The sequence below is a fragment of the Scyliorhinus canicula genome, chromosome 10 (genome assembly GCF_902713615.1).
Source record: "Scyliorhinus canicula chromosome 10, sScyCan1.1, whole genome shotgun sequence".
Classification (NCBI taxonomy): domain Eukaryota; kingdom Metazoa; phylum Chordata; class Chondrichthyes; order Carcharhiniformes; family Scyliorhinidae; genus Scyliorhinus; species Scyliorhinus canicula.
This window is the reverse complement of record NC_052155.1, coordinates 25011372-25037004: the sequence shown is the minus strand read 5'-3', so window position 1 is coordinate 25037004 and position 25633 is coordinate 25011372. Positions and strand designations below refer to the sequence as shown.

Genomic DNA, 25633 nt, shown 5'->3' with positions numbered 1-25633 from the left:
AGTGCATTCCAATCACTCAAGTGTGTGATTGCACCGCACTCACCTCTCTTTGATGTGGTCAATGTTTACAAATATTGGGGTTTCACCACTTAGGCCATTGAATCGTGAAAGGATATGAATGGGTCAAAGCTGCAGATGGTTTTTACGTAAAGCTTACAGACAGTGAATCTGTGGGAACCAGACACAGGCACAGCTGCTCTCCTTTGAGTAATGGACAAGTGGAGCTGCAAGGTAAGTATTACGGCTATAATGCTTCCCACTGCCCCTGTCTGGACAGCTCTCTAGCTTCCAGACATGGTCCCTTTTCTGCGGATGGGGCTCCTATTTGGGGGGCGATCTGTGTGTGAGGGAGGAGTCTGTGGAGGGGATTCCTTTATGCAGAGGATCCCCCTATTATAGAAGTCCCTGCGAGGTCACCCTATTACAGGGGTCCCTGGGGGTCTCCATATTGCAGGAGTCCCTCGGGACTCCCCATTTTACAAGGGTCCCTGGGAGAGGAGGGTCACCTCTGTACTGAGGATAGTGCACCCAGTCAGTGGGGGGGCGGGAGGAGGATGGCCAGTCCACAGGACCTCTGTCGTGCCACATACTCAAGATGGCGGCCTGAGTTTGCATGTGGAACACTGAAGTGCGTCACACTTTGCGACCGCAAGGGGATCGTAAAACTGGTGTAATTCAGCCCCAGCAGGAGGACCAAATGGAGACTCCCGCCCAGCACCTCTGCCAGCGCAGCACTCCCGCTGTACTGCACTGGAGTGTCAGCCTTCATTTCTTTTTTTTAAATGGACATTTAAGAGTACCCAATTATTCTTTTTTCCAATTCAGGGGCAATTTAGCGTGGCCAATCCACCTACGCTGCACATCTTTTTGGGGTGTGGGGGTGGGACCCACGCAGACACAGGAAGAATGTTCAAACTCCACATGGACAATGGCCCGGGGCCTCGGCGGCGTGAGGCTAACCGCTGCATCACCGTGTCACCCTGTCAGCCTTGATTCCTGTGCGCCAGGTCCTGCAGTCCTTTCAACCCACCGCCTTCTGTCTCAGACGGGAGACTGACATCAACTGAGCCAAGGCCAGCACGAAAGCGCAACCTGTGTTGTGTTACCTCGGGCCTCAATGCCCCCGGTGCAAAAAAGAAGTCAGCCAGTGTACCAGCTCCTGTGTGTGTGTGTGTCAAGTGGGGACAAGATTGGCCTCATCTTTGATGGGCTGTAGAGTGGAACAATCTAACTGACACCAGGCTCACACATTAAATAAAATTGGAGGCTTTTGCGAGAGATGAGAGTGGAAGCAGCTGCAGGCGAATTGTACTCCGGCAACAGAGGAGAAAGGGACAAAATTGAAAAAAAGAGCCAAGAAAATTAGATCAATTGGCTTGCAATTACTTGGCTTCTCTTTATGTGAGAAGCTGCCCTATGTAGCAGACACGGAGTACAGAGTGCCATGCTGCTAACTATGGAGGGTGTGGGTGTGGAGTTTTATACTCTATACTGTTACATCGATATAACCTCAGTGCTCGCTGCAGCCTACTTTCTTTTCAAATGAAATTATGCAGTTGCGGCCGAAAAGTCACGGTGACAAAGTATCATTTTCGAGGTGTACTCACGTGTGCAGCCACCATCCTGGAATCCATAAAAACCGTGCGCGCAGTGGTCGCACTTCTCTCCGCTCACCCCTGGCACACAGTGACACTGCCCATCATCGCTACAGTCCTCAGAGATTGAGCCCAATTGGCTGCAGTTACAGGGAAGGCAGCCCAGTCCAGTGCTCAAGCCAAAATACCCATGCTGTTAGGCACAGTAAAAGCGTTAGTTCAGCATCAGCATAGAGGCCAAAGCAAATTGAACAATCCACTCAAAAAATGTGCGCTCTTCAGGCAAATAAATCAGCGGGCTTAGAATTGCAAGCATCAGGCAGGCTGGCACTTCCTCCCCAGTAAAGATCATTAAAGCTACTTTCCATTTGAATTGACGTAAAAGCACATTTTTTCAGTATTTTTCATGTTCTATTTTGGACGGCACAGATTGCAAGAGAAAATGTTTTAAAAATGGACTCTGAGAAACCCAGGTGAATCAACACAAAATAAGAAGTATTTTTCTTTGGCATGTTGCTGTAACGTACACTGCTTCCCTCTATCCTAACTAAGCTGATTTGGGGGAAATGATAATAAACATGAACAGTGTGCGTGATGTGTACATTAACCAGCACACACTGTTAGCCCAATGAATAACGTCCACAAAACCACAGAATATTACTGCACAAGAAATCCATTCCACCAACTGTGCCGGAGCTAATGTTATCAATTTAAAACACATCTCATTACTCCTCTCTTCCAGTGGTCCCATATCTACCTCTGTTTCAAGTACTTATCTATTTTTGGAAAGACTGAAGCCATCAAGCTGGACTTACCAGCAGTTGCCACCAGCGGGATTTTCTGGTCATGCTGAAGGTGACCCACCGTGGTGAGTTCCCCGGCGGTGGGATGGACGAGAGCGGGACCACAGGATCCGTGTCCCTGCCCATCTGCCCCATCGGCCACCCATAACCCCCACCGACTGCTGAGGCCTCTGGCCGTGCAGGTGAAGGCTATGGCTGAATTGGCAATAGTAGTTAAGTGAGCGCTTCGCACAGTCCAAGTGGATTCCCATGGGTGGGCGGGTCACGTAGCATGTGGGAGTCATTGCCTAGCATCCCAAACAGACAGCGATGCCTGGACACTGTGCTTGAACACTGCGAGAGGCAGCACCACACACGTAGCAGTCGAGATCCAATCACCCAGTGGATGGACCCCAGCACCAAGGACATGTCCATGGCCGGAGGGTGGGTGAGCGCGGCAGGTCCAGGTGAAGTTATGTGCGGGTGTTTGGGGTCATCTGGGAGTGCCCCACATTAAGAGGAAGGGGTTCCACTCCCTGAATATCCAGCTTGTGTGTGAGCACATGAAGATAATGCATGTGTCTGCACACTTCCAGGGAAGTGTGCACAACAGCTACGTCCTGGAGCAATCAGACATCCTCGGCCTCTTCGTGGATCGCCCCAGGATGGGCGGCTGGCTCTTGGGGAATAAGAGGTACCCGCTGAGGACCTGGCTAATGACGTCATTATGGAGGCCAGAGATCGAAATGGAGACACGATATAACGAGGCTGTCATTGAGCGGTGTATCAGACTCCTCAAGATGCGGTTCCAATGACAGTCGACTGCCCTGATGGTGCTCTGCAGTACAATGCCCAGAGGGTCGGCCACTTTGTGGTGATCTGCTGCATCCTCCTCAGCCTGGCACTGCAGCGGGGCGACGTGATGGAGATGTGGGATGAGGAACATTTGCCCACCGAGGAGGAGGACAACGAGGGTGATGAGGTGGTGCTGAATCAGCAGGGACTGGATGAAGATCTGGAGATGAACCGGAGGACCACCCGGAGGCTACAGGACAGATGGCAGCGGAGAGGGTTCGGCAAACCCGGAGGGTCAGGGAGGCTCTCATACTCCCCGCTTCCCTTAGGGCGTAGCCGGGTCCATAATGGCTCCCTTCCCTATCCCCCTCTCACAATCCCCACCCTCCCAGAGTGTGTGTGCCATCATTCCAGGGTGCCGGGTCTGTGTCGGCACCATCAGCGGGTCACTGTCAAGGGCAGGGGTGTGATGATAACCCACAGAGAGCTGAGTGCGAGTGCGCCTCAATCTATGCTATTGTCTGACCCCTGTCTGCTGAGTGCTCGCTCACACTCACTCATCGCCTGCACATGGTGTGCCGGGAGAGATGGGCCAAGGGTTCAGAGGTTCAGAGCTGTCCAACAATGCCCCACTCTGCTGATGGTGCCGCCCCAAAATTCCCTCATTTCTGACCTACCCACCCCATGCCCCTCCCCCCTCCCCCGATGCCCTCAGTGATCCTCAAGATGATTAGCCTTCCTTGCTCTATTGCTCCATCTAGGTGTGTCCCCAGGTGCACATCAGAGGTGTAGGCAGCCAGCTGCGTGCCATGTCTCGTGGTCTTCGATGCCCCAGTCTGAGTCACATCCTCAGTGAGTCGGACATTCTGCCGAGACTCTCAGCCGTAGCCGACAGCACGATGCCTTGGGCACCTTCACTCATGCTGCCAACATTGTGCACCAGGCTCTCCACGGCAGTCGCCACCCTAGCAGCGTTAGCCTTAGTGCTACGCATTGCCAGCAACATCTCCTGGGACTCTGTGACTCCTCCAGTCAGTTGGAGGACCTGTTGGAGTCTTGCTGATATCTCCCTCTGAATATCCCAGCAGCTCCCTAATGTCTCCATCAGCTCCGGGTTAGCATGTTCCATTGGCTCAGCATCTGGCTGGGACCCAGCTGGGATTCAGCAGCACTCCGACTGCTGTCTCGCCTGGGTGTTACTGCCTCCACCTGATGTACATAAGCAGCAGTGTGGTGCTCACCAGATTGTGCCCAAGAAGACTGACCACTAACGTTGCCCACCGAGGTGTGTGTATCTGTGCGGGTGGAGGGTGGGGATGACAGCAGTGACGTATCAATCGTGGTATCCTCGGAGCTCTCCTCCAAGGTGGGCTCATGGGAGGCAGGGGAGGGGGTCGCCCCGGATGGGCCGGCCCTGCTGGCTGGAGAACCTGTGGGGGAATGAACATGTGGCCAGTGGGGGGATGGGTCAGTCTGGACAGCAATAACAGCTCATGTGTGACAGGTCCTCCAGGTGTGGCCCAGTGAATCCTCACCTCTGCAGCATGCAACAACGTCCACATTGGTGACCGCTCTGCCCTCGGCCACCTCAATCATACCCAGGGCGCGCTCCTCGAAGGAGGTGTGGATTCTTATGTCCAGCACCCCTCCGCTGGTCAGTCTGGGCCCTATCCCGGCGATTGTGGGAGAGCTTTTCATGCGGAGACAGAGAGGGGGGGGGGGGGGGGGGGGGTGAAGGAAGGGGTGGGGGGGTGATTGAAGGGAGGGGGGTGAAGGGAGGGTTGGGGGGCGAAAAAGTCTGGGGAGTGGGGGAGGGGAGGTTGCGAGGGGTTCAACTCACCCGTGCTGCCCGGTGTAGGACAGTGGCTTTCTTGATTCACTGGATGTCAGTTCTCCTGGTGACGCTTCCCGAGCTGGTGGCCGGGTCCACTTCGTCTCAGGCGCCACAGGCCGCTCTTGTGCTCATCCACCGGGATCCTCGCTGCCACACTTAGAAATCTTTCCGAAGAATCGCACCCAAAGTTACAACCACAGAATCCCTCGGAGGAATCTATTGGTTATTTTTCTCTATTTGAATACTTGAATAAAAAAGCCTTCCACCACCATGTCTGATTGGCCACACTTGGGCTGCCTGAAGGCAAGTCAAAATGTCTCCCATCAGTTCCATGATTAGAATTTAAAATAAAAAATACATTGCAAACCTCAGGACAGTGTTAAGGATGGCTCAGCTGTAACTGCAGGTTGCGAAGTGTAACGTGAATTGGATTTTCCTGTTGTGATGTAAAGGTTTAGGTGCCTGGCTTTTATTTAAGCAATAAATATATTATCCTGCGTCCAGGCTTGCCTTTGGCTTTAAACTCGCACTGTGCCGCCCTGCAACATTTCGAGATCACTCAGCATGAAACTTGTCGCTTCCGACTAATTGCTTAGACGCCATGACATTACAAATATACAGAAAGTACTTTGCTGACCTTTATAACCAAACCTCTGTCTTATTAAAGACCTTTGTATGAGCCTCTGGGGTGAACCGAGACTGACTCTTTAACAAGTTGCCAGGAACCATGAATACATACCAAACACTGGTCACACATGCGCCCCAGCACATTGGACTTGCAGTGGCAATGGCCAGTCTGATGCTCACATGCCTCACTGAAGGAGCCGTTCACATTGCAGTCACAAGCTGAAATACAAAAGATAGAACAGCAGATGAACCAGGTGCTGAGCCAAGGCAAGGGGACACAATGTGGCTCTCCGTGCAGCATCTTCCCTTTGCCTGTAGATGGCACTACACGTTAACAGGCCGTTCGAATGAGGACGCTGACAGAACCCTGCTCCTGCCCATGGTTAAATCTAATTTTATACCGATAAATCCCAGCAAATATACAAGGCTAACAGGCAGCTGGTTTTCTGTTCAGTCAACAGGCTTCTACAAAATAGTTGTCAAATAACCATTACTCCCCTCACAAGATGCTGGGCACCTCGAGAGCGGGTGAGATTGGCCTTTTAGTATTTCAATTAGAGTCAGTATAATGGTTTATCTTTCAATCTTCCAATCTGATGAAAGTGCCGGCTATTTTGCAGCTTCTTTTATTTCACTCAGATTCCCACTGATCATGTACAACTGGCCGCAGATTATGCCTCCCGGCGGTGAGGACAAGTACACACGCCGAACAAGGAATAACCTCGGCACTTTTCAACTCTCACAATAACTAATCCGCTCTCATCAAGAATTGTGGAAATGAATGCCATGGTAACGGCACCGTTGCCGCTCTCCCCTAAGAGGTTTACCACGAGCCCGGTGGTGGCGGCGACCCTAAGAATCTGGGGACAGTGGAGGCGGCATAGGGGGGAAACAGGGGGGTCGATGGAGGCTCCACTGGGTGGCAACCATCGGTTCATCCCGGGGAACAAGGATGGGGGATTTAGGGGGTGGCAAAGGGCGGGCAAAAATTTGGCCTTCCCCAAGGGAACATGTTCAGATACTTGCAGGTAAAGGCGTTTACTAGGCGACAGGTAGAGGGATTCCCTTTGCTGCCCTCGCAGGGGACGATGGACAGAGTGCTTTCGGGGGTATGGGTCGGAGAGGGGAAGGTGTCTGACATCTATAAGGTAATGCAGGAGTTGGAGGAGTCGTCAGTGGAGGAGCTGAAGGCTAAATGGGAGGAGGAACTCGGGGACAGATAGAGGACGGGACTTGGCAGATGCCTTGGAGAGAGTCAACTCTTCCTCCTCATGTGCGAGGCTTAGTCTCATCCAATTTAAGGTGCTGCACCGGGCCCACATGTCCGGGACTAGAATGAGTAGGTTCTTCGGGGGTGAGGACAGGTGCACCAGATGTTCGGGGAGTCCTGCGAACCACGCCCATATGTTCTGGGCATGCCCGGCACTGGAAGAATTCTGGAAGGGGGTGGCGGGTGTTCCTTATTGTAGTTTCTATTCTGTAACTTTATATTGTGTTAATTTGCGTTGTTGTTAAAATGCTGTGTTGTGCATGGGGGTGGGGCGAATGTTTATGATTGTTAATATTATTGTTATTTTTGGTATTTTACTATGGTGCGTTATTGTTGTATAAATTCAAAATTTTTCAATAAAAATTATTTTAAAAAAAAGAATTGTGGAAATGAAAACAGGTGAAAGGTGGTCGACCCGAAGCATCACCTCTGCAGATACGGCTGGACCTGCTGGGGACATTCCCAGCATTTTCAGGTTTTATTTCAGTTTCACAGCATCCGCAGTATTTTCACTCACACACAACAGTGAACATCCCAAATCTAGGGTGCTATGGTTGCTCTGGCATGACGGGTTTGTTAGGTCACCTGGTGTCAATCCACTGAGGTACTTGGTGGCCAACTAAGCCCCTAAGAATGGATCTGGGCTGCACACACGTGGGCCACTGATAGGAAGGGCACAGGATTCCATCTTGGTAACAGCATTTGCTCGCCCATGGTCAACAGAATTCCTGCAATGCGGAAGGTTGCCATTCAGCCCATTGAGTCTGCACCGAAAGAGCACCCTAACTTGGCCCACTCCCCGATCTTATGCCCGTAAACCCACTTAACCGGTGCATCTTTGGACTCTTAAGGGACAATTTAGCATGGCCAATCCACACAACCTGCACTTCTTCGGACTGTAGGAGGAATCCGGGGCACCCGGAGGAAACCCACACAGACACGGGGAGAAGGAGCAAACCCCACACGGACAGTCACCCGAGGCCGTAATTAAACCCGGGTCCCTGGTGCTGTGAGGCAGCAGTGCTAACCACTGCGGCACCCATAATTGCCACGGGCAGGACACAGGGCAGCAAGATGGTGACACAAATGACGGTGCGTTGCTGAATCGAAGTCACTGTTGCCATGTTGCAAATGTCCACTCCAGCCAATGACCTGTCTTAATCACACCGGACCGCTAAACAACATTAAAGGGAATGTGGGATTCTCCGCCAGGACTCGATCACCTGGTCATGAAGAATTTACACTGCTTGCTGGATTATTTATTCGGGCTCCTGGTGCAAGCATTCTACATTGTTTTCTATACTGGGCGCTCTTGCATTTTCAACCACTGCTGAATTTGTTGCAGTCTCACATGTGCAGCAAAATATTTATTATCCAGGATGCTGCGAGAATGGCCGGAACCGGTTAATCAAAAATGACAACTAAAGGGGAGTTACATTGCTTTGGACAAAGGTGCTGCTGTCTCTCAGGGTGGAGGAAAGGGGGGTGGGGAATCAGCAAGATATCCAAGAGCCTAGCACTGCAGGGCCTCACAGTCAAACCACCACAACTCTCAGACCAGCTCTGTAAAAAAAAAATCGATCTGTCAGTTTGACTGACACTTGCTCCCAGTCAGTATGGCTTTTCTCAGATACAATAACCAAAACCTATCCAATAATTTAACAACTTCAATGTAAACCTAAGAATAACTTCTGTGAATTTACAATCCACTATTAGTATTATTTGATTTCTTTTGAAGAATGAATTATCTGAACACTGCAAGCGACCATCTTTAAACATAAATCACACCAGAGAATTTGGGTTGTTACAGTGCCGAGTAACACAATGCTGACGGTACTATCTCCTCATGTGCCTTTACGAGATACTTTGTTTTATAATGTCCATCCATATGGAATCCCGACAGTGCAGAGGGAGGCCTTTTGGCCCATCGAGACTGCACCGATCCACTCCACCCTATACCCATAATCCCGTAGTTTAACTTGTAAATCCCTGAATTCTAAAGGTTTTGGTGTTGGGGGACAGACTGTTAGCAGTGTTATGGGAGAGGTGTTTTCAGAACCCCAAAATGTATCATGGAGTTCAACCAACCCCCACCTTTAATGGATTGTTGCTTTTGAAGCACACGGTTTGTTCCCCAGGTGTAGTATTACAATTATGGACACGTGGTTTTTAAAACAAAACACAATGTTTATCCCATGAACTCAAATTAACCTTTTAAATAAACATTGGATCTCTTAACACTCCTTACTTCAAAGATAACCCCGAAAATAATACAACACTACCTAATCCTGCAAACTGTTCCTTTACACATCCAAAAGACTTAACGAATCCTTCAAACAGAAGCACATTAGATTTATATTCAATACTGAGACCTTTTTACAATTCCGATTTCACCAAAGGATTAAGAGATGGTCCTTCGTGGCAGAGATCACCAGCAATGCAGCTCACAGCCATACCCAAGCTTTCTTTAAACTGAAACTAAAACTCAGAACTAACCTCAAAATGACCGAACTGAGCTCAGCTCCACCCATTCTCTATCACTATTTTCTTAAAGGTACATTGCTTAAACATTCATTTCTTAAAGGTACTCTCACATGACAGCACTAATCTGGTTTTGGTGTTGGACAGACAGACTGTTAGCAGTAATCTGGTTTGGTGTTGGGAGACAGACCGTCAGCAGTAATCTGGTTTTGATGTTGGACAGACCGTCAGCAGTAATCTGTTTTGGTGTTGGGAGACAGACCGTTCGCAGTAATCTGGTTTGGTGTTGGGGAGATGGATTGTTAAAATTTGGATTTGTTGGGCAGAGGGACTGTGTTCAAGTCTTTCGAAAGTGCGATGGGAATCTTCGTGCACTTGAACAGGCAGACATGGCCCCAACTGAGTATCGCCCCTGAACAATATCTCTGATATAGAACTGGCTCGGTTATGGAAGACTGAGGGTAGCAGTGGATGGGTGCTTTTGTGATTAGAGGGGTGTGACTAGTGGTGTTCCACAGGGATCCGTGCTGAAACCTTTGCTGTTTTTAGTATATATAAATGATTTGGAGGAAAATGTAACTGGTCTGATTAGTAAGTTTGCGGACGACACAAAGGTTAGTGGAATTGTGGATAGTGATGTGGAATGTCAGAGGATACAGCCGGATGTAGATCGGTTGGAGACTGGGCGGCGAAATGGCAGATGGAGTTTAATTCGGACAAATGTGAGGGAATGCATTTTGTAAGGTCTAATAGGTGGCAAATATACAGTAAATGGCAGAAACCTTAAGCATATTGACAGGCAGAGGGATTTGGGTGTACATGTCCAAGTCACTAAAAGTGGCAATGCAGGTGGAGAAGAGAGTCAAGAAGGCATACGGCATGCTTGCCTTCACTGGTTGGGGCATTGGCTAAGGATGCCTCCCTGCCCTATCTTTCATTAGTCAGTGAATGCCTTCTCTGTATATGTTGACTGCCTTCTAGCCAGGCATCAAGTCGAAACCAGCCTTTTATTTCTCACTTGTCCCATTAACCGCCCTGTTTACCCTGGACCATAATGAGTTTTTGTCGTGGAATTGCTCCTGCCCTCCAGCCTAGCACAGGCCTCTCCCTTTCATTTGCTCCTCTCCTGCCCAGCACAGGCCTCTCCCTTTCATTTGCTCCCCTCCTGCCCAGCACAGGCCTCTCCCTTTCATTTGCTCCTCTCCTGCCTAGCACAGGCCTCTCCCTTTCATTTGCTCCCCTCCTGCCCAGCACAGGCCTCTCCCTTTCATTTGCTCCTCTCCTGCCCAGCACAGGCCTCTCCCTTTCATTTGCTCCCCTCCTGCCCAGCACAGGCCTCTCCCTTTCATTTGCTCCTCTCCTGCCTAGCACAGGCCTCTCCCTTTCATTTGCTCCCCTCCTGCCCAGCACAGGCCTCTCCCTTTCATTTGCTCCTCTCCTGCCCAGCACAGGCCTCTCCCTTTCATTTGCTCCCCTCCTGCCCAGCACAGGCCTCTCCCTTTCATTTGCTCCCCTCCTGCCCAGCACAGGCCTCTCCCTTTCATTTGCTCCCCTCCTGCCCAGCACAGGCCTCTTCCTTTCATTTGCTCCTCTCCTGCCCAGCACAGGCCTCTCCCTTTCATTTGCTCCTCTCCTGAGCTCTCGTCTTTCCAAGTTCAGCTGAAAGGTATTTGAAACAAATCGTTGACAGGGCAAAGGTCCTGGTCAGAGCAACTTGATTGATATTTGTTAAACGCACCTGAGTTGTCGGCACAGCTTTTGTTTAAACTTTGGGAAAGTTGTAGGTTGCAATGGGACATGACTATATATATTTTTTATATATATGTATATATCAGGTATTCAGGCAAATGAGTCAAAACATTTTATCCCTCCCAGGAGTTGGATGGCAGGCAGTTTCTTAAATTGGACACTTTGATAGCAGCTGCATTCCCGTTGCCTTCCCACTCCAGCCTTACACGGATATTTTACCAATGAGTGACCCCTCCTAACCCCACTGAGATTTTTCCCATGGTTGGGAAGGCCTACGCAACTGTCAAGGCCAGCAGGTATAATTGGACAGCCTTGTGTCTGTGTTTGGCCGGGGGGGGGGGGGGGGGGGGGCATCTGCCCGGGCACCATGTGCCCACTGTAGTATTTTCCAAAGATGCCCCCACCACCTGTGATAGCCCCCGCCTTGTTGCCCCTGGCTTCCACGTCCATAGCCAGCGTTTTGCCAACCTGACAGCAGTAACGTCCCAGACTTCCCAGCAGAGGCTGAATTACACTTTTGGGGATCCTACTCTCTCTTTGTGAGGGCCCCTTGTCAAACCTCACTTCCTGGTGATGTGGTGGCCTGACCCCAATGACATCATGCCCCACCCCTAAGGACATCAGGCCCCACCCCCAGTGACACTGAGCCACACCCCCATGACACCGAGCCCCACCCTCAATGACATCGAGCCCCACCCCCAATGACACAGCCCCATCCCCAATGACACTGAGCCCTGCCCCCAATGACACTGACCTGAGCCCTACCCCCAATGACATCGAGCCCCACCCCCATTGATGTCAAGCCCCACCCCCAATGACACTGAGCCCCACCGCCAATAACACTGGGCCCCACCCCCAATGACACCGAGCCCCACCCCCATTGTCACCAAGCCCCACCCCCAATATCACCAAGCCCCACCCCCAATGTCACCAAGCTCCACCCCCAATAACAGTGAGCCCCACCCCCAATGTCACCAAGCCCCACCCCCAATGGCAACAAGCCCCAACCCCAATGACACCAATCCCTGCCGCAATGACACCGGGCCCTGCCCCCAATGGCACTGAGCCTTGCCCCAATGACACCGGGCCCTGCCCCCAATGACACCGAGCCCCACCCCCAATGTCACCGAACCCCAACCCAATGGCAACAAGCCCCAACCCCAATGACACCAATCCCTGCCGCAATGACACCGGGCCCTGCCCCCAGTGACACCGGGCCCTGCCCCCAATTACACTGAACCCCGCTCCCAATGACACAGAGCTTCACCACCGATGGGAGCAAGCCCTGCCCCCAATGACACCGAGCCCTGCCCCCAATGACACCGAGCCCCACCCCCAATGTCACCGAACCCCAACCCAATGGCAACAAGCCCCAACCCCAATGACACCAATCCCTGCCGCAATGACACCGGGCCCTGCCCCCAATGACACCGGGCCCTGCCCCCAATGACACCGGGCCCTGCCCCCAATTACACTGAACCCCGCTCCCAATGACACAGCGCTTCACCACCGATGGGAGCAAGCCCTGCCCCCAATGACACCGAGCCCTGCCCCCAATGACACTGAGCCCTGCCCCCAATGACACCGAGCCCTGCCCCCAATGACACCGAGCCCTGCCCCCAAATGGCACCGAACCCTGCCCCCAATGACACTGAGCCCTGCCCCCAATGACACTAAGCCCTGCCCCAATGACACTGAGCCCTGCCCCCAATGACACTGAGCCCTGCCCCCAATGACACTGAGCCCTGACCCCAATGACAGTAAGCCCTGCCCCCAATGACACTGAGCCCCACCCCCAATGGCACCGAGCCCCACCCCCAATGACACTGAGCCCTGCCCCCAATGACACTGAGCCCTGCCCCCAATGACATTGAGCCCTGCCCCCAATGACACTGAGCCCTGCCCCCAATGACACCAATCCCTGCCCCCATGACACTGAGCCCTGCCCCCAATGACACTGAGCCCTGCCCCCAATGACACTGAGCCCTGCCCCCAATGACATTGAGCCCTGCCCCCAATGACACTGAGCCCTGCCCCCAATGACACTGAGCCCTGCCCCCAATGACACCAATCCCTGCCCCCATGACACTGAGCCCTGCCCCCAATGACACTGAGCCCTGCCCCCAATGACACCAATCCCTGCCCCCAATGACACTGAGCCCCACCCCCAATGACACCAAGCCCCGCCCCCAATGACACTCAGCCCTGCCCCCAATGACACTGAGCCCTGCCCCCAATGACACTGAGCCCCACACCCAATGACACCGGGCCCCACACCCAATGACACCGAGCCCCACCCCAATGGCACCAATCCCTGCCCCCAAAGACACCAAGCCCTGCCCCCAATGACACTGAGCCCCACACCCAATGACACCAATCCCTGCCCCCAATGACACTGAGCCCTGCCCCCAATGACACTGAGCCCTGCCCCCAATGACACCGAGCCCTGCCCCCAATGACACCGAGCCCTGCCCCCAATGACACCAATCCCTGCCCCCAATGACACCAAGCCCTGCCCCCAATGACACCAAGCCCTGCCCCCAATGACACCGAGCCCTGCCCCCAATGACACCAAGCCCCACCCCCAATGACACCAAGCCCTGCCCCCAATGACACCAAGCCCTGCCCCCAATGGCACTGAGCCCTGCCCCCAATGACACTGAGCCCTGCCCCCAATGAAACTGAGCCCTGCCCCCAATGACACCGGGCCCTGCCCCCAACGACACCAATCCCTGCCCCCATGACACCGGGCCCTGCCCCCAACGACACCAATCCCTGCCCCCATGACACCGGGCCCTGCCCCCAATGACACCGGGCCCTGCCCCCAATGACACCGGGCCCTGCCCCCAATGACACCAATCCCTGCCCCCAATGACACCGAGCCTCACCCCCAATGACAATCAGCCCTGCCCCCAATGACACCGATCCCTGCCCCCAATGACACCGAGCCCCCCACCCAATGACACCGAGCCCTGCCCCCAATGACACCGGGCCCTGCCCCCAATGACACTGAGCCCTGCCCCCAATGACACCAAGCCCCGCCCCCAATGACACCAAGCCCCGCCCCCATTGACACCAATCCCTGCCCCCAATGACACCGGGCCCTGCCCCCAATGACACTGAGCCCTGCCCCCAATGACACCGAGCCCTGCCCCCAATGACACCGGGCCCTGCCCCCAATGACACTGAGCCCTGCCCCCAATGACACCGGGCCCTGCCCCCAATGACACTGAGCCCTGCCCCCAATGACACTAAGCCCTGCCCCCAATGACACCAATCCCTGCCCCCAATCACACCGAGCCCCACCCCCAATCACACCAATCCCTGCCCCCAATGACACCGGGACCTGCCCCCAATGGCACCGAGCCCCCCACCCAATGACACCGATCACTGCCCCCAATGACACCGGGCACTGCCCCAATGACACCAATCCCTGCCCCAAATGACTCTGAGCCCCACCCCAATGACACTGAGCCTCACCCCCAATGACACCGAGCCTCACCCCCGATGGCAGCAAGCCCTGCCCCCAATAACACTAAGCCCTGCCCCCAATGACACGAGCCCTGCCCCCAATGACACCGAGCCCTGCCCCCAATGAAACTGAGCCCTGCCACCAATGACACCGAGCCTCACCCCCAATGACTCTGAGCCCCACCCCAATGGCACCAAGCCCCACCCCCAATGACACCGAGCCCCACCCCAATGGCACCAATCCCTGCCCCCAATGACACCAATCCCTGCCCCCAATGGCACCAAGCCCCAACCCCAATGGCACCAAGCCCCACCCCCAATCACACCGAGCCCCTCCCCCAATGACACCAATCCCTGCCCCCAATGACACCAAGCCCTGCCCCCAATGACACCGGGCCCTGCCCCCAGTGACACCAAGCCCCACCCCCAATGACACTGAGCCCTGCCCCCAATCACACCAAGCCCCACCCCCAATGACACTGAGCCCTGCCCCCAATGACACCAATCCCTGCCCCCAATGACACCAATCCCTGCCCCCAATGACACCGGGCCCTGCCCCCAGTGACACCGAGCCCTGCCCCCAATGACACTGAGCCCCAACCCCAATGGCACCGAGCCTCACCCCCAATGACACCAATCCCTGCCCCCAATGACACCAATCCCTGCCCCCAATGACACCGGGCCCTGCCCCCAATGACTCTGAGCCCCACCCCAATGACACCGAGCCCCACCCCCAATGACTCTGAGCCCCACCCCAATGACACCGAGCCCCACCCCCAATGACACCAATCCCTGCCCCCAATGACACCGGGCCCTGCCCCCAATGACACCAATCCCCGCCCCCAATGACACCGAGCCCCACCCCAATGACACCGAGCCCCACCCCCAATCACACCAAGCCCCACCCCCAATCACACCAATCCCTGCCCCCAATGACACCAAGCCCCACCCCAATGACACCAAGCCCCACCCCAATGGCACCAAGCCCCACCCCAATGACACCAATCCCTGCCCCCAATGACACTGAGCCCCAACCCCAATGGCACCGAGCCCCACCCCCAATGACACCAATCCCTGCCCCCAATGACACCGAGCCCCACCCCAATGACACTGAGCCCTGCCCCCAATGACAGCGCGCCTCACCCCCGATGGCAGCAAGCCCTGCCCCCAATAACACTAAGCCCTGCCCCCAATGACACGAGCCCTGCCCCCAATGACACCGAGCCCTGCCCCCAATGACACTGAGCCCCACCCCAATGGCACCAAGCCCCACCCCCAATGACACCAATCCCTGCCCCCAATGGCACCAATCCCTGCCCCCAATGACACCGAGCCCCACCCCAATGGCACCAATCCCTGCCCCCAATGACACCAAGCCCTGCCCCCAATGACACCGGGCCCTGCCCCCAGTGACACCAAGCCCCACCCCCAATGACACTGAGCCCTGCCCCCAATCACACCGAGCCCCACCCCCAATGACACTGAGCCCTGCCCCCAATGACACCAATCCCTGCCCCCAATGACAGCAATCCCTGCCCCCAATGACACCGGGCCCTGCCCCCAGTGACACCGAGCCCTGCCCCCAATGACACTGAGCCCCAACCCCAATGGCACCGAGCCTCACCCCCAATGACACCAATCCCTGCCCCCAATGACACCAATCCCCGCCCCCAATGACACCGAGCCCCACCCCAATGACACCGAGCCCCACCCCCAATCACACCAAGCCCCACCCCCAATCACACCAATCCCTGCCCCCAATGACACCAAGCCCCACCCCAATGGCACCAAGCCCCACCCCAATGACACCAATCCCTGCCCCCAATGACACTGAGCCCCAACCCCAATGGCACCGAGCCCCACCCCCAATGACACCAATCCCTGCCCCCAATGACACCGAGCCCCACCCCAATGACACTGAGCCCTGCCCCAAATGACACTGAGCCCTGCCCCCAATGACACCGATCCCTGCCCCCAATGACACCGAGCCCCCCACCCAATGACACCGAGTCCTGCCCCCAATGACACCGGGCCCTGCCCCCAATAACACCAATCCCTGCCCCCAATGACACCGAGCCCCACCCCAATGGCACCAAGCCCCACCCCCAATCACACCGAGCCCCACCCCCAATCACACCAATCCCTGCCCCCAATGACACCGAGCCCCACTCCCAATGACACCGAGCCCCACTCCCAATGACACTGAGCCTCACTCCCAATCACACCGAGCCCCACTCCCAATGACACCAATCCCTGCCCCCAATGACACTGAGCCCCACCCCAATGGCACGAAGCCCCACCCCCAATCACACCGAGCCCCACCCCCAATCACACCAATCCCTGCCCCCAATGACACTGAGCCTCACTCCCAATCACACCGAGCCCCACTCCCAATGACACCAATCCCTGCCCCCAATGACACCAATCCATGCCCCCAATGATACCAATCCCTGCCCCCAATGGCAGCAAGCCCCCCCCAATGACTCTGAGCCCCACCCCAATGGCACCAAGCCCCACCCCAATTACACCAATCCCTGCCCCCAATGACACCAATCCCTGCCCCCAATGACACCGGGCCCCACCCCCAATGGCACCAAGCCCCACCCCCAATGACACCGAGCCCTGCCCCCAATGACACCGGGCCCTGCCCCCAATAACACCGAGCCCCACCCCCAATCACACCAAGCCCCACCCCCAATCACACCAATCCCTGCCCCCAATGACACCAAGCCCCACCCCAATGGCACCAAGCCCCACCCAATTGACACCAAGCCCCACCCCAATGACACCAAGCCCCACCCCAATGGCACCAAGCCCCACCCCAATGACACCAATCCCTGCCCCCAATGACACCGAGCCCCACCCCAATGACACTGAGCCCCAACCCCAATGGCACCGAGCCCACCCCCAATCACACCAATCCCTGCCCCAAATGACACCGATCCATGCCCCCAATGACACCGAGCCCCACCCCAATGGCACCAAGCCCCACCCCCAATCACACCGAGCCCCACCCCCAATCACACCAATCCCTGCCCCCAATCACACCGAGCCCCACTCCCAATGACACCAATCCCTGCCCCCAATGACACCAATCCCTGCACCCAATGGCAGCAAGCCCCCCCCAATGACTCTGAGCCCCACCCCAATGGCACCAAGCCCCACCCCAATGACACCAATCCCTGCCCCCAATGACACCAATCCCTGCCCCCAATGACACCAATCCCTGCACCCAATGGCAGCAAGCCCCCCCCAATGACTCTGAGCCCCACCCCAATGGCAGCAAGCCCCCCCCCCCAATGACACCAATCCCTGCCCCCAATGACACTGAGCCCCACACCCAATGGCACCAATCCCTACCCCCAATGACTCTGAGCCCCACCCCAATGACACCGAGCCCCACACCCAATGACACTGAGCCCCGCCCCCAATGACACCAATCCCTGCCCCCAATGACTCTGAGCCCCACCCCAATGACACCGATCCCTGCCCCCAATGACACTGAGCCTCACCCCCAATGACACCAATCCCTACCCCCAATGACACCGAACCCCACCCCAATGACACCGAGCCCCACACCCAATGACACTGAGCACTGCCCCCAATGACACCAATCCCTAACCCCAATGACTCTGAGCCCCACCCCAATGACACCGATCCCTGCCCCCAATGACACCGGGCCCTGCCCCCAATGACACCAATCCCTGCCCCCAATCACACCGAGCCCCACCCCCAATGACACTGAGCCCTGCCCCCAATGACACTAAGCCCTGCCCCCAATCACACCAATCCCTGCCCCCAATGACACCGGGACCTGCCCCCAATGACACCGAGCCCCCCACCCAATGACACCGATCACTGCCCCCAATGACACCGGGCACTGCCCCAATGACACCAATCCCTGCCCCAAATGACTCTGAGCCCCACCCCAATGTCACTGAGCCACACCCCCAATGACACTGAGCCTCACCCCCAATGACACCGAGCCTCACCCCCCGATGGCAGCAAGCCCTGCCCCCAATGACACTAAGCCCTGCCCCCAATGACACGAGCCCTGCCCCCAATGACACCGAGCCCTGCCCCCAATGACACTGAGCCCTGCCCCCAATGACACTGAGCCCTGCCCCCAATGACACTGAGCCCTGCCCCCAATGGCCCAATGACACTGAGCCCTGCCCCCAATGAAACTGAGCCCTGCCACCAATGACAGCGAGCCTCACCCCCAATGACACCGAGCCCCACCCCAATGGCACCAATCCCTGCCGCAATGACACCGGGCCCTGCCCCCAATGGCACCGAGCCCCACCCCCAATGTCACCGAACCCCAACCCAATGGCAACAAGCCCCAACCCCAATGACACCAATCCCTGCCGCAATGACACCGGGCCCTGCCCCCAATGACACCGGGCCCTGCCCCCAATGACACCGGGCCCTGCCCCCAATTACACAGAACCCCGCTCCCAATGACACAGAGCACCGATGGGAGCAAGCCCTGCCCCCAATGACACCGAGCCCTGCCCCCAATGACACCGAGCCCTGCCCCCAATGACACTAAGCCCTGCCCCCAATGACACTGAGCCCTGCCCCCAATGACACTGAGCCCTGCCCCCAATGACACTGAGCCCTGACCCCAATGACAGTAAGCCCTGCCCCCAATGACATTGAGCCCTGCCCCCAATGACACTAAGCCCTGCCCCCAATGACACTGAGCCCTGCCCCCAATGACACTGAGCCCCACACCCAATGACACTGAGCCCTGCCCCCAATGACACTGAGCCCTGCCCCCAATGACACTGAGCCCTGCCCCCAATGACACTGAGCCCTGACCCCAATGACAGTAAGCCCTGCCCCCAATGACATTGAGCCCTGCCCCCAATGACACTGAGCCCTGCCCCCAATGACACTGAGCCCTGCCACCAATGACACTGAGCCCTGCCACCAATGACACTGAGCCCTGCCACCAATGACACTAAGCCCTGCCCCCAATGACACTGAGCCCCACACCCAATGACACTGAGCCCTGCCCCCAATGACACTGAGCCCCACACCCAATGACACTGAGCCCTGCCCCCAATGACACTGAGCGCCACACCCAATGACACTGAGCCCTGCCCCCAATGACACTGAGCCCTGCCCCCAATGACACTGAGCCCTGCCCCCAATGACACTGAGCCCTGCCCCCAATGACTCTGAGCCCCACCCCAATGACACCGATCCCTGCCCCCAACGACACCAATCGCTGCCCCCAATGACACCGAGCCCTGCCCCCAATGACACTGAGCCCTGCCCCCAATGACACCGGGCCCTGCCCCCAATGACACTGAGCCCTGCCCCCAATGACACCGAACCCTGCCCCCAATGACACCGAGCCCTGCCCCCAATGACACTGAGCCCTGCCCCCAATGACACTGAGCCCTGCCCCCAATGACACCGAGCCCTGCCCCCAGTGACAATCAGCCCTGCCCCCAATGACACCGATCCCTGCCCCCAATGACACTGAGCCCCACCCCAATGACACTGAGCCCCACCCCCAATGACACTGAGCCCCGCCCCCAATGACACCAATCCCTGCCCCCAATGACTCTGAGCCCCACCCCAATGACACCGATCCCTGCCCCCAATGACACTGAGCCTCACCCCCAATGACACCAATCCCTACCCCCAATGACACCGAACCCCACCCCAATGACACCGAGCCCCACACCCAATGACACTGAGCACTGCCCCCAATGACACCAATCCCTAACCCCAATGACTCTGAGCCCCACCCCAATGACACCGATCCCTGCCCCCAATGACACCGGGCCCTGCCCCCAATGACACCAATCCCTGCCCCCAATCACACCGAGCCCCACCCCCAATGACACTGAGCCCTGCCCCCAATGACACTAAGCCCTGCCCCCAATCACACCAATCCCTGCCCCCAATGACACCGGGACCTGCCCCCAATGACACCGAGCCCCCCACCCAATGACACCGATCACTGCCCCCAATGACACCGGGCACTGCCCCAATGACACCAATCCCTGCCCCAAATGACTCTGAGCCCCACCCCAATGTCACTGAGCCACACCCCCAATGACACTGAGCCTCACCCCCAATGACACCGAGCCTCACCCCCCGATGGCAGCAAGCCCTGCCCCCAATGACACTAAGCCCTGCCCCCAATGACACGAGCCCTGCCCCCAATGACACCGAGCCCTGCCCCCAATGACACTGAGCCCTGCCCCCAATGACACTGAGCCCTGCCCCCAATGACACTGAGCCCTGCCCCCAATGGCCCAATGACACTGAGCCCTGCCCCCAATGAAACTGAGCCCTGCCACCAATGACAGCGAGCCTCACCCCCAATGACACCGAGCCCCACCCCAATGGCACCAATCCCTGCCGCAATGACACCGGGCCCTGCCCCCAATGGCACCGAGCCCCACCCCCAATGTCACCGAACCCCAACCCAATGGCAACAAGCCCCAACCCCAATGACACCAATCCCTGCCGCAATGACACCGGGCCCTGCCCCCAATGACACCGGGCCCTGCCCCCAATGACACCGGGCCCTGCCCCCAATTACACAGAACCCCGCTCCCAATGACACAGAGCACCGATGGGAGCAAGCCCTGCCCCCAATGACACCGAGCCCTGCCCCCAATGACACCGAGCCCTGCCCCCAATGACACTAAGCCCTGCCCCCAATGACACTGAGCCCTGCCCCCAATGACACTGAGCCCTGCCCCCAATGACACTGAGCCCTGACCCCAATGACAGTAAGCCCTGCCCCTAATGACATTGAGCCCTGCCCCCAATGACACTAAGCCCTGCCCCCAATGACACTGAGCCCTGCCCCCAATGACACTGAGCCCCACACCCAATGACACTGAGCCCTGCCCCCAATGACACTAAGCCCTGCCCCCAATGACACTGAGCCCTGCCCCCAATGACACTGAGCCCTGACCCCAATGACAGTAAGCCCTGCCCCCAATGACACTGAGCCCTGCCCCCAATGACACTGAGCCCTGCCCCCAATGACACTGAGCCCTGCCACCAATGACACTGAGCCCTGCCACCAATGACACTGAGCCCTGCCACCAATGACACTAAGCCCTGCCCCCAATGACACTGAGCCCCACACCCAATGACACTGAGCCCTGCCCCCAATGACACTGAGCCCCACACCCAATGACACTGAGCCCTGCCCCCAATGACACTGAGCGCCACACCCAATGACACTGAGCCCTGCCCCCAATGACACTGAGCCCTGCCCCCAATGACACTGAGCCCTGCCCCCAATGACACTGAGCCCTGCCCCCAATGACTCTGAGCCCCACCCCAATGACACCGATCCCTGCCCCCAACGACACCAATCGCTGCCCCCAATGACACCGAGCCCTGCCCCCAATGACACTGAGCCCTGCCCCCAATGACACCGGGCCCTGCCCCCAATGACACTGAGCCCTGCCCCCAATGACACCGAACCCTGCCCCCAATGACACCGAGCCCTGCCCCCAATGACACTGAGCCCTGCCCCCAATGACACTGAGCCCTGCCCCCAATGACACCGAGCCCTGCCCCCAGTGACAATCAGCCCTGCCCCCAATGACACCGAGCCCTGCCCCCAATGACACTGAGCCCCACCCCAATGACACTGAGCCCCACCCCCAATGACACTGAGCCCCAACCCCAATGACACCGGGCCCTGCCCCCAATGACACCAATCCCTGCCCCCAGTGACAATCAGCCCTGCCCCCAATGACACCGATCCCTGCCCCCAATGACACCGAGCCCCCCACCCAATGACACTGAGCCCTGCCCCCAATGACACCGAGCCCTGCCCCCAGTGACAATCAGCCCTGCCCCCAATGACACCGATCCCTGCCCCCAATGACACTGAGCCCCACCCCAATGACACTGAGCCCCACCCCCAATGACACTGAGCCCCAACCCCAATGACACCGGGCCCTGCCCCCAATGACACCAATCCCTGCCCCCAGTGACAATCAGCCCTGCCCCCAATGACACCGATCCCTGCCCCCAATGACACCGAGCCCCCCACCCAATGACACCGAGCCCCCCACCCAATGACACCGAGCCCTGCCCCCAATGACACCGGGCCCTGCCCCCAATAACACCGAGCTCACCCCCAATCACACCAATCCCTGCCCCCAATGACACCGAGCCCCACCCCAATGGCACCAAGCCCCACCCCCAATCACACCGAGCCCCACCCCCAATCACACCAATCCCTGCCCCCAATGACACTGAGCCCTGCCCCCAATGACACCAATCCCTGCCCCCAATGACACCGAGCCCCACCCCCAATCACACCGAGCCCCACCCCCAATCACACCAATCCCTGCCCCCAATGACACCAATCCCTGCACCCAATGGCAGCAAGCCCCACCCCCAATGACTCTGAGCCCCACCCCAATGACACCGGGCCCCCCCCCCAATGACTCTGAGCCCCACCCCAATGGCACCAAGCCCCACCCCAATGACACCAATCCCTGCCCCCAATGACACCGGGCCCTGCCCCCAATGACACCGGGCCCTGCCCCCAATGACACCAATCCCTGCCCCCAATCACACCAAGCCCCACCCCCAATGACACTGAGCCCTGCCCCCAATGACACTAAGCCCTGCCCCCAATCACACCAATCCCTGCCCCCAATGACACCGGGACCTGCCCCCAATGACACCGAGCCCCCCACCCAATGACACCGATCACTGCCCCCAATGACACCGGGCACTGCCCCAATGACACCAATCCCTGCCCCAAATGACTCTGAGCCCCACCCCAATGTCACTGAGCCACACCCCCAATGACACTGAGCCTCACCCCCAATGACACCGAGCCTCACCCCCGATGGCAGCAAGCCCTGCCCCCAATAACACTAAGCCCTGCCCCCAATGACACGAGCCCTGCCCCCAATGGCCCAATGATACTGAGCCCTGCCCCCAATGAAACTGAGCCCTGCCACCAATGACACCGAGCCTCACCCCAATGACTCTGAGCCCCACCCCAATGACACCGAGCCCCACCCCCGATGACACCAATCCCTGCCCCCAATGACACCAATCCCTGCCCCCAATGGCACCAAGCCCCACCCCAATGACACCAATCCCTGCCCCCAATGGCACCAAGCCCCACCCCCAATGGCACCAAGCCCCACCCCCAATCACACCGAGCCCCTCCCCCAATGACACCAATCCCTGCCCCCAATGACACCGGGCCCTGCCCCCAGTGACACCGAGCCCTGCCCCCAATGACACTGAGCCCCAACCCCAATGGCACCGAGCCTCACCCCCAATGACACCGAGCCCCACCCCCAATGACTCTGAGCCCCACCCCAATGACACCGAGCCCCACCCCCAATGACTCTGAGCCCCACCCCAATGACACCGAGCCCCACCCCCAATGATACCAATCCCTGCCCCCAATGACACCAATCCCCGCCCCCAATGACACCGGGCCCTGCCCCCAATCACACCAATCCCTGCCCCCAATGACACCGAGCCCCACCCCCAATCACACCAATCCCTGCCCCCAATGACACCAAGCCCCACCCCAATGGCACCAAGCCCCACCCCAATGACACTGAGCCCCAACCCCAATGGCACCGAGCCCCACCCCAATGACACTGAGCCCCAACCCCAATGGCACCGAGCCCCACCCCCAATGACACCAATACCTGCCCCCAATGACACCGGGCCCTGCCCCCAATAACACCGAGCCCTGCCCCCAATGACACCAATCCCTGCCCCCAATGACACCGAGCCCCACCCCAATGGCACCAAGCCCCACCCCAATGACACCGAGCCTCACTCCCAATGACACCGAGCCTCACTCCCAATGACACCGAGCCTCACTCCCAATCACACCGAGCCCCACTCCCAATGACACCAAGCCCCACTCCCAATGACACCAATCCCTGCCCCCAATGACACTGAGCCCCACCCCAATGGCACCAAGCCCCACCCCCAATCACACCGAGCCCCACCCCCAATCACACCAATCCCTGCCCCCAATGACACCGAGCCCCACCCCAATGGCACCAATCCCTGCCCCCAATGACTCTGAGCCCCACCTCCAATGACACCAATCCCTGCCCCCAATGGCACGGAGCCCCACCTCCAATGACACCAATCCCTGCCCCCAATGGCACCGAGCCCCACCCCCAATGACACTGAGCCCTGCCCCCAATGACACTAAGCCCTGCCCCCAATGACACTGAGCCCTGCCCCCAATGACACTGAGCCCTGCCCCCAATGACACTGAGCCCTGCCCCCAATGACACCGAGCCCCACCCCCAAAGACACCAAGCCCAACCCCCAATGACATCGAGCCCCACCCCCAAAGACACCAAGCCTCACCCCCAATGACACCGAGCCCCACCCCCTAAGACACCGAGCCCCACCCCCAATGACATCCTTAAGTAAAAGCAGCTGATTGTCTTGGCTGCTCAAAAGCAGTGACAAATTCAACAAAGCTTATGAGTTGGTGAGGGGGTGGTAATCTTTGGGAATTGGGAAAAGAATTGGTGGTGAGCCTGAATTCACTGCCAAAATCCTACCATAGTAACTGACTGCTGGCAATAATTTTGGGGAAAGCTGCGATGCCGATAAAGAGTCAAGGCAGCTGGGTATCATACAATCAATCAGAGAGAGAAATGACTGACTCCATAAATGGCAGTAAATTCAACATGCAAAAATAACAAGGAGAAAGATTTCAGTTGCTGCCCAGCCCGCTTGCCCTGCCAGGCTGGCCTCTGTCTCTGGTTAAGTCCCTTCGCTCCCGCTGGCCTTGTCCCCAATTTCCCAAGACATGGCATCAGCACTGCCTGGCTTCCATCGTCTTACCCGACTGCTACTCTGCTCGGCTCTCGCTCAGGTGGCAGGGCCTCTAACTTCGACAACCGCATGTGCTTCTGGCTGGCTGCCTGGTGCTGCTGCTGGCTATCTGGCCGGGTGGCCTCTGTTCTTTATGATTGGCTGCCCTTTCATCCGTCCTCCTCAGCACTGGCCTAGAGGTCAA

General features: G+C 57.2%; 1 protein-coding gene across 1 annotated transcript in view; it reads right to left on the bottom strand.

The window, feature by feature from the left end:
• lama1 (laminin, alpha 1) overlaps nucleotides 1-25633 on the bottom strand; it is a 422130-nt gene that overhangs the window by 189974 nt on the left and 206523 nt on the right. Inside the window, exons 20-21 of the mRNA XM_038808722.1 lie at nucleotides 5746-5852; nucleotides 1608-1788 (exon numbers count right to left, since the gene is read on the bottom strand). Of these exons, the coding sequence (XP_038664650.1) occupies nucleotides 1608-1788; nucleotides 5746-5852 (288 nt within the window). The remainder of the gene's footprint in view (nucleotides 1-1607; nucleotides 1789-5745; nucleotides 5853-25633) is intronic.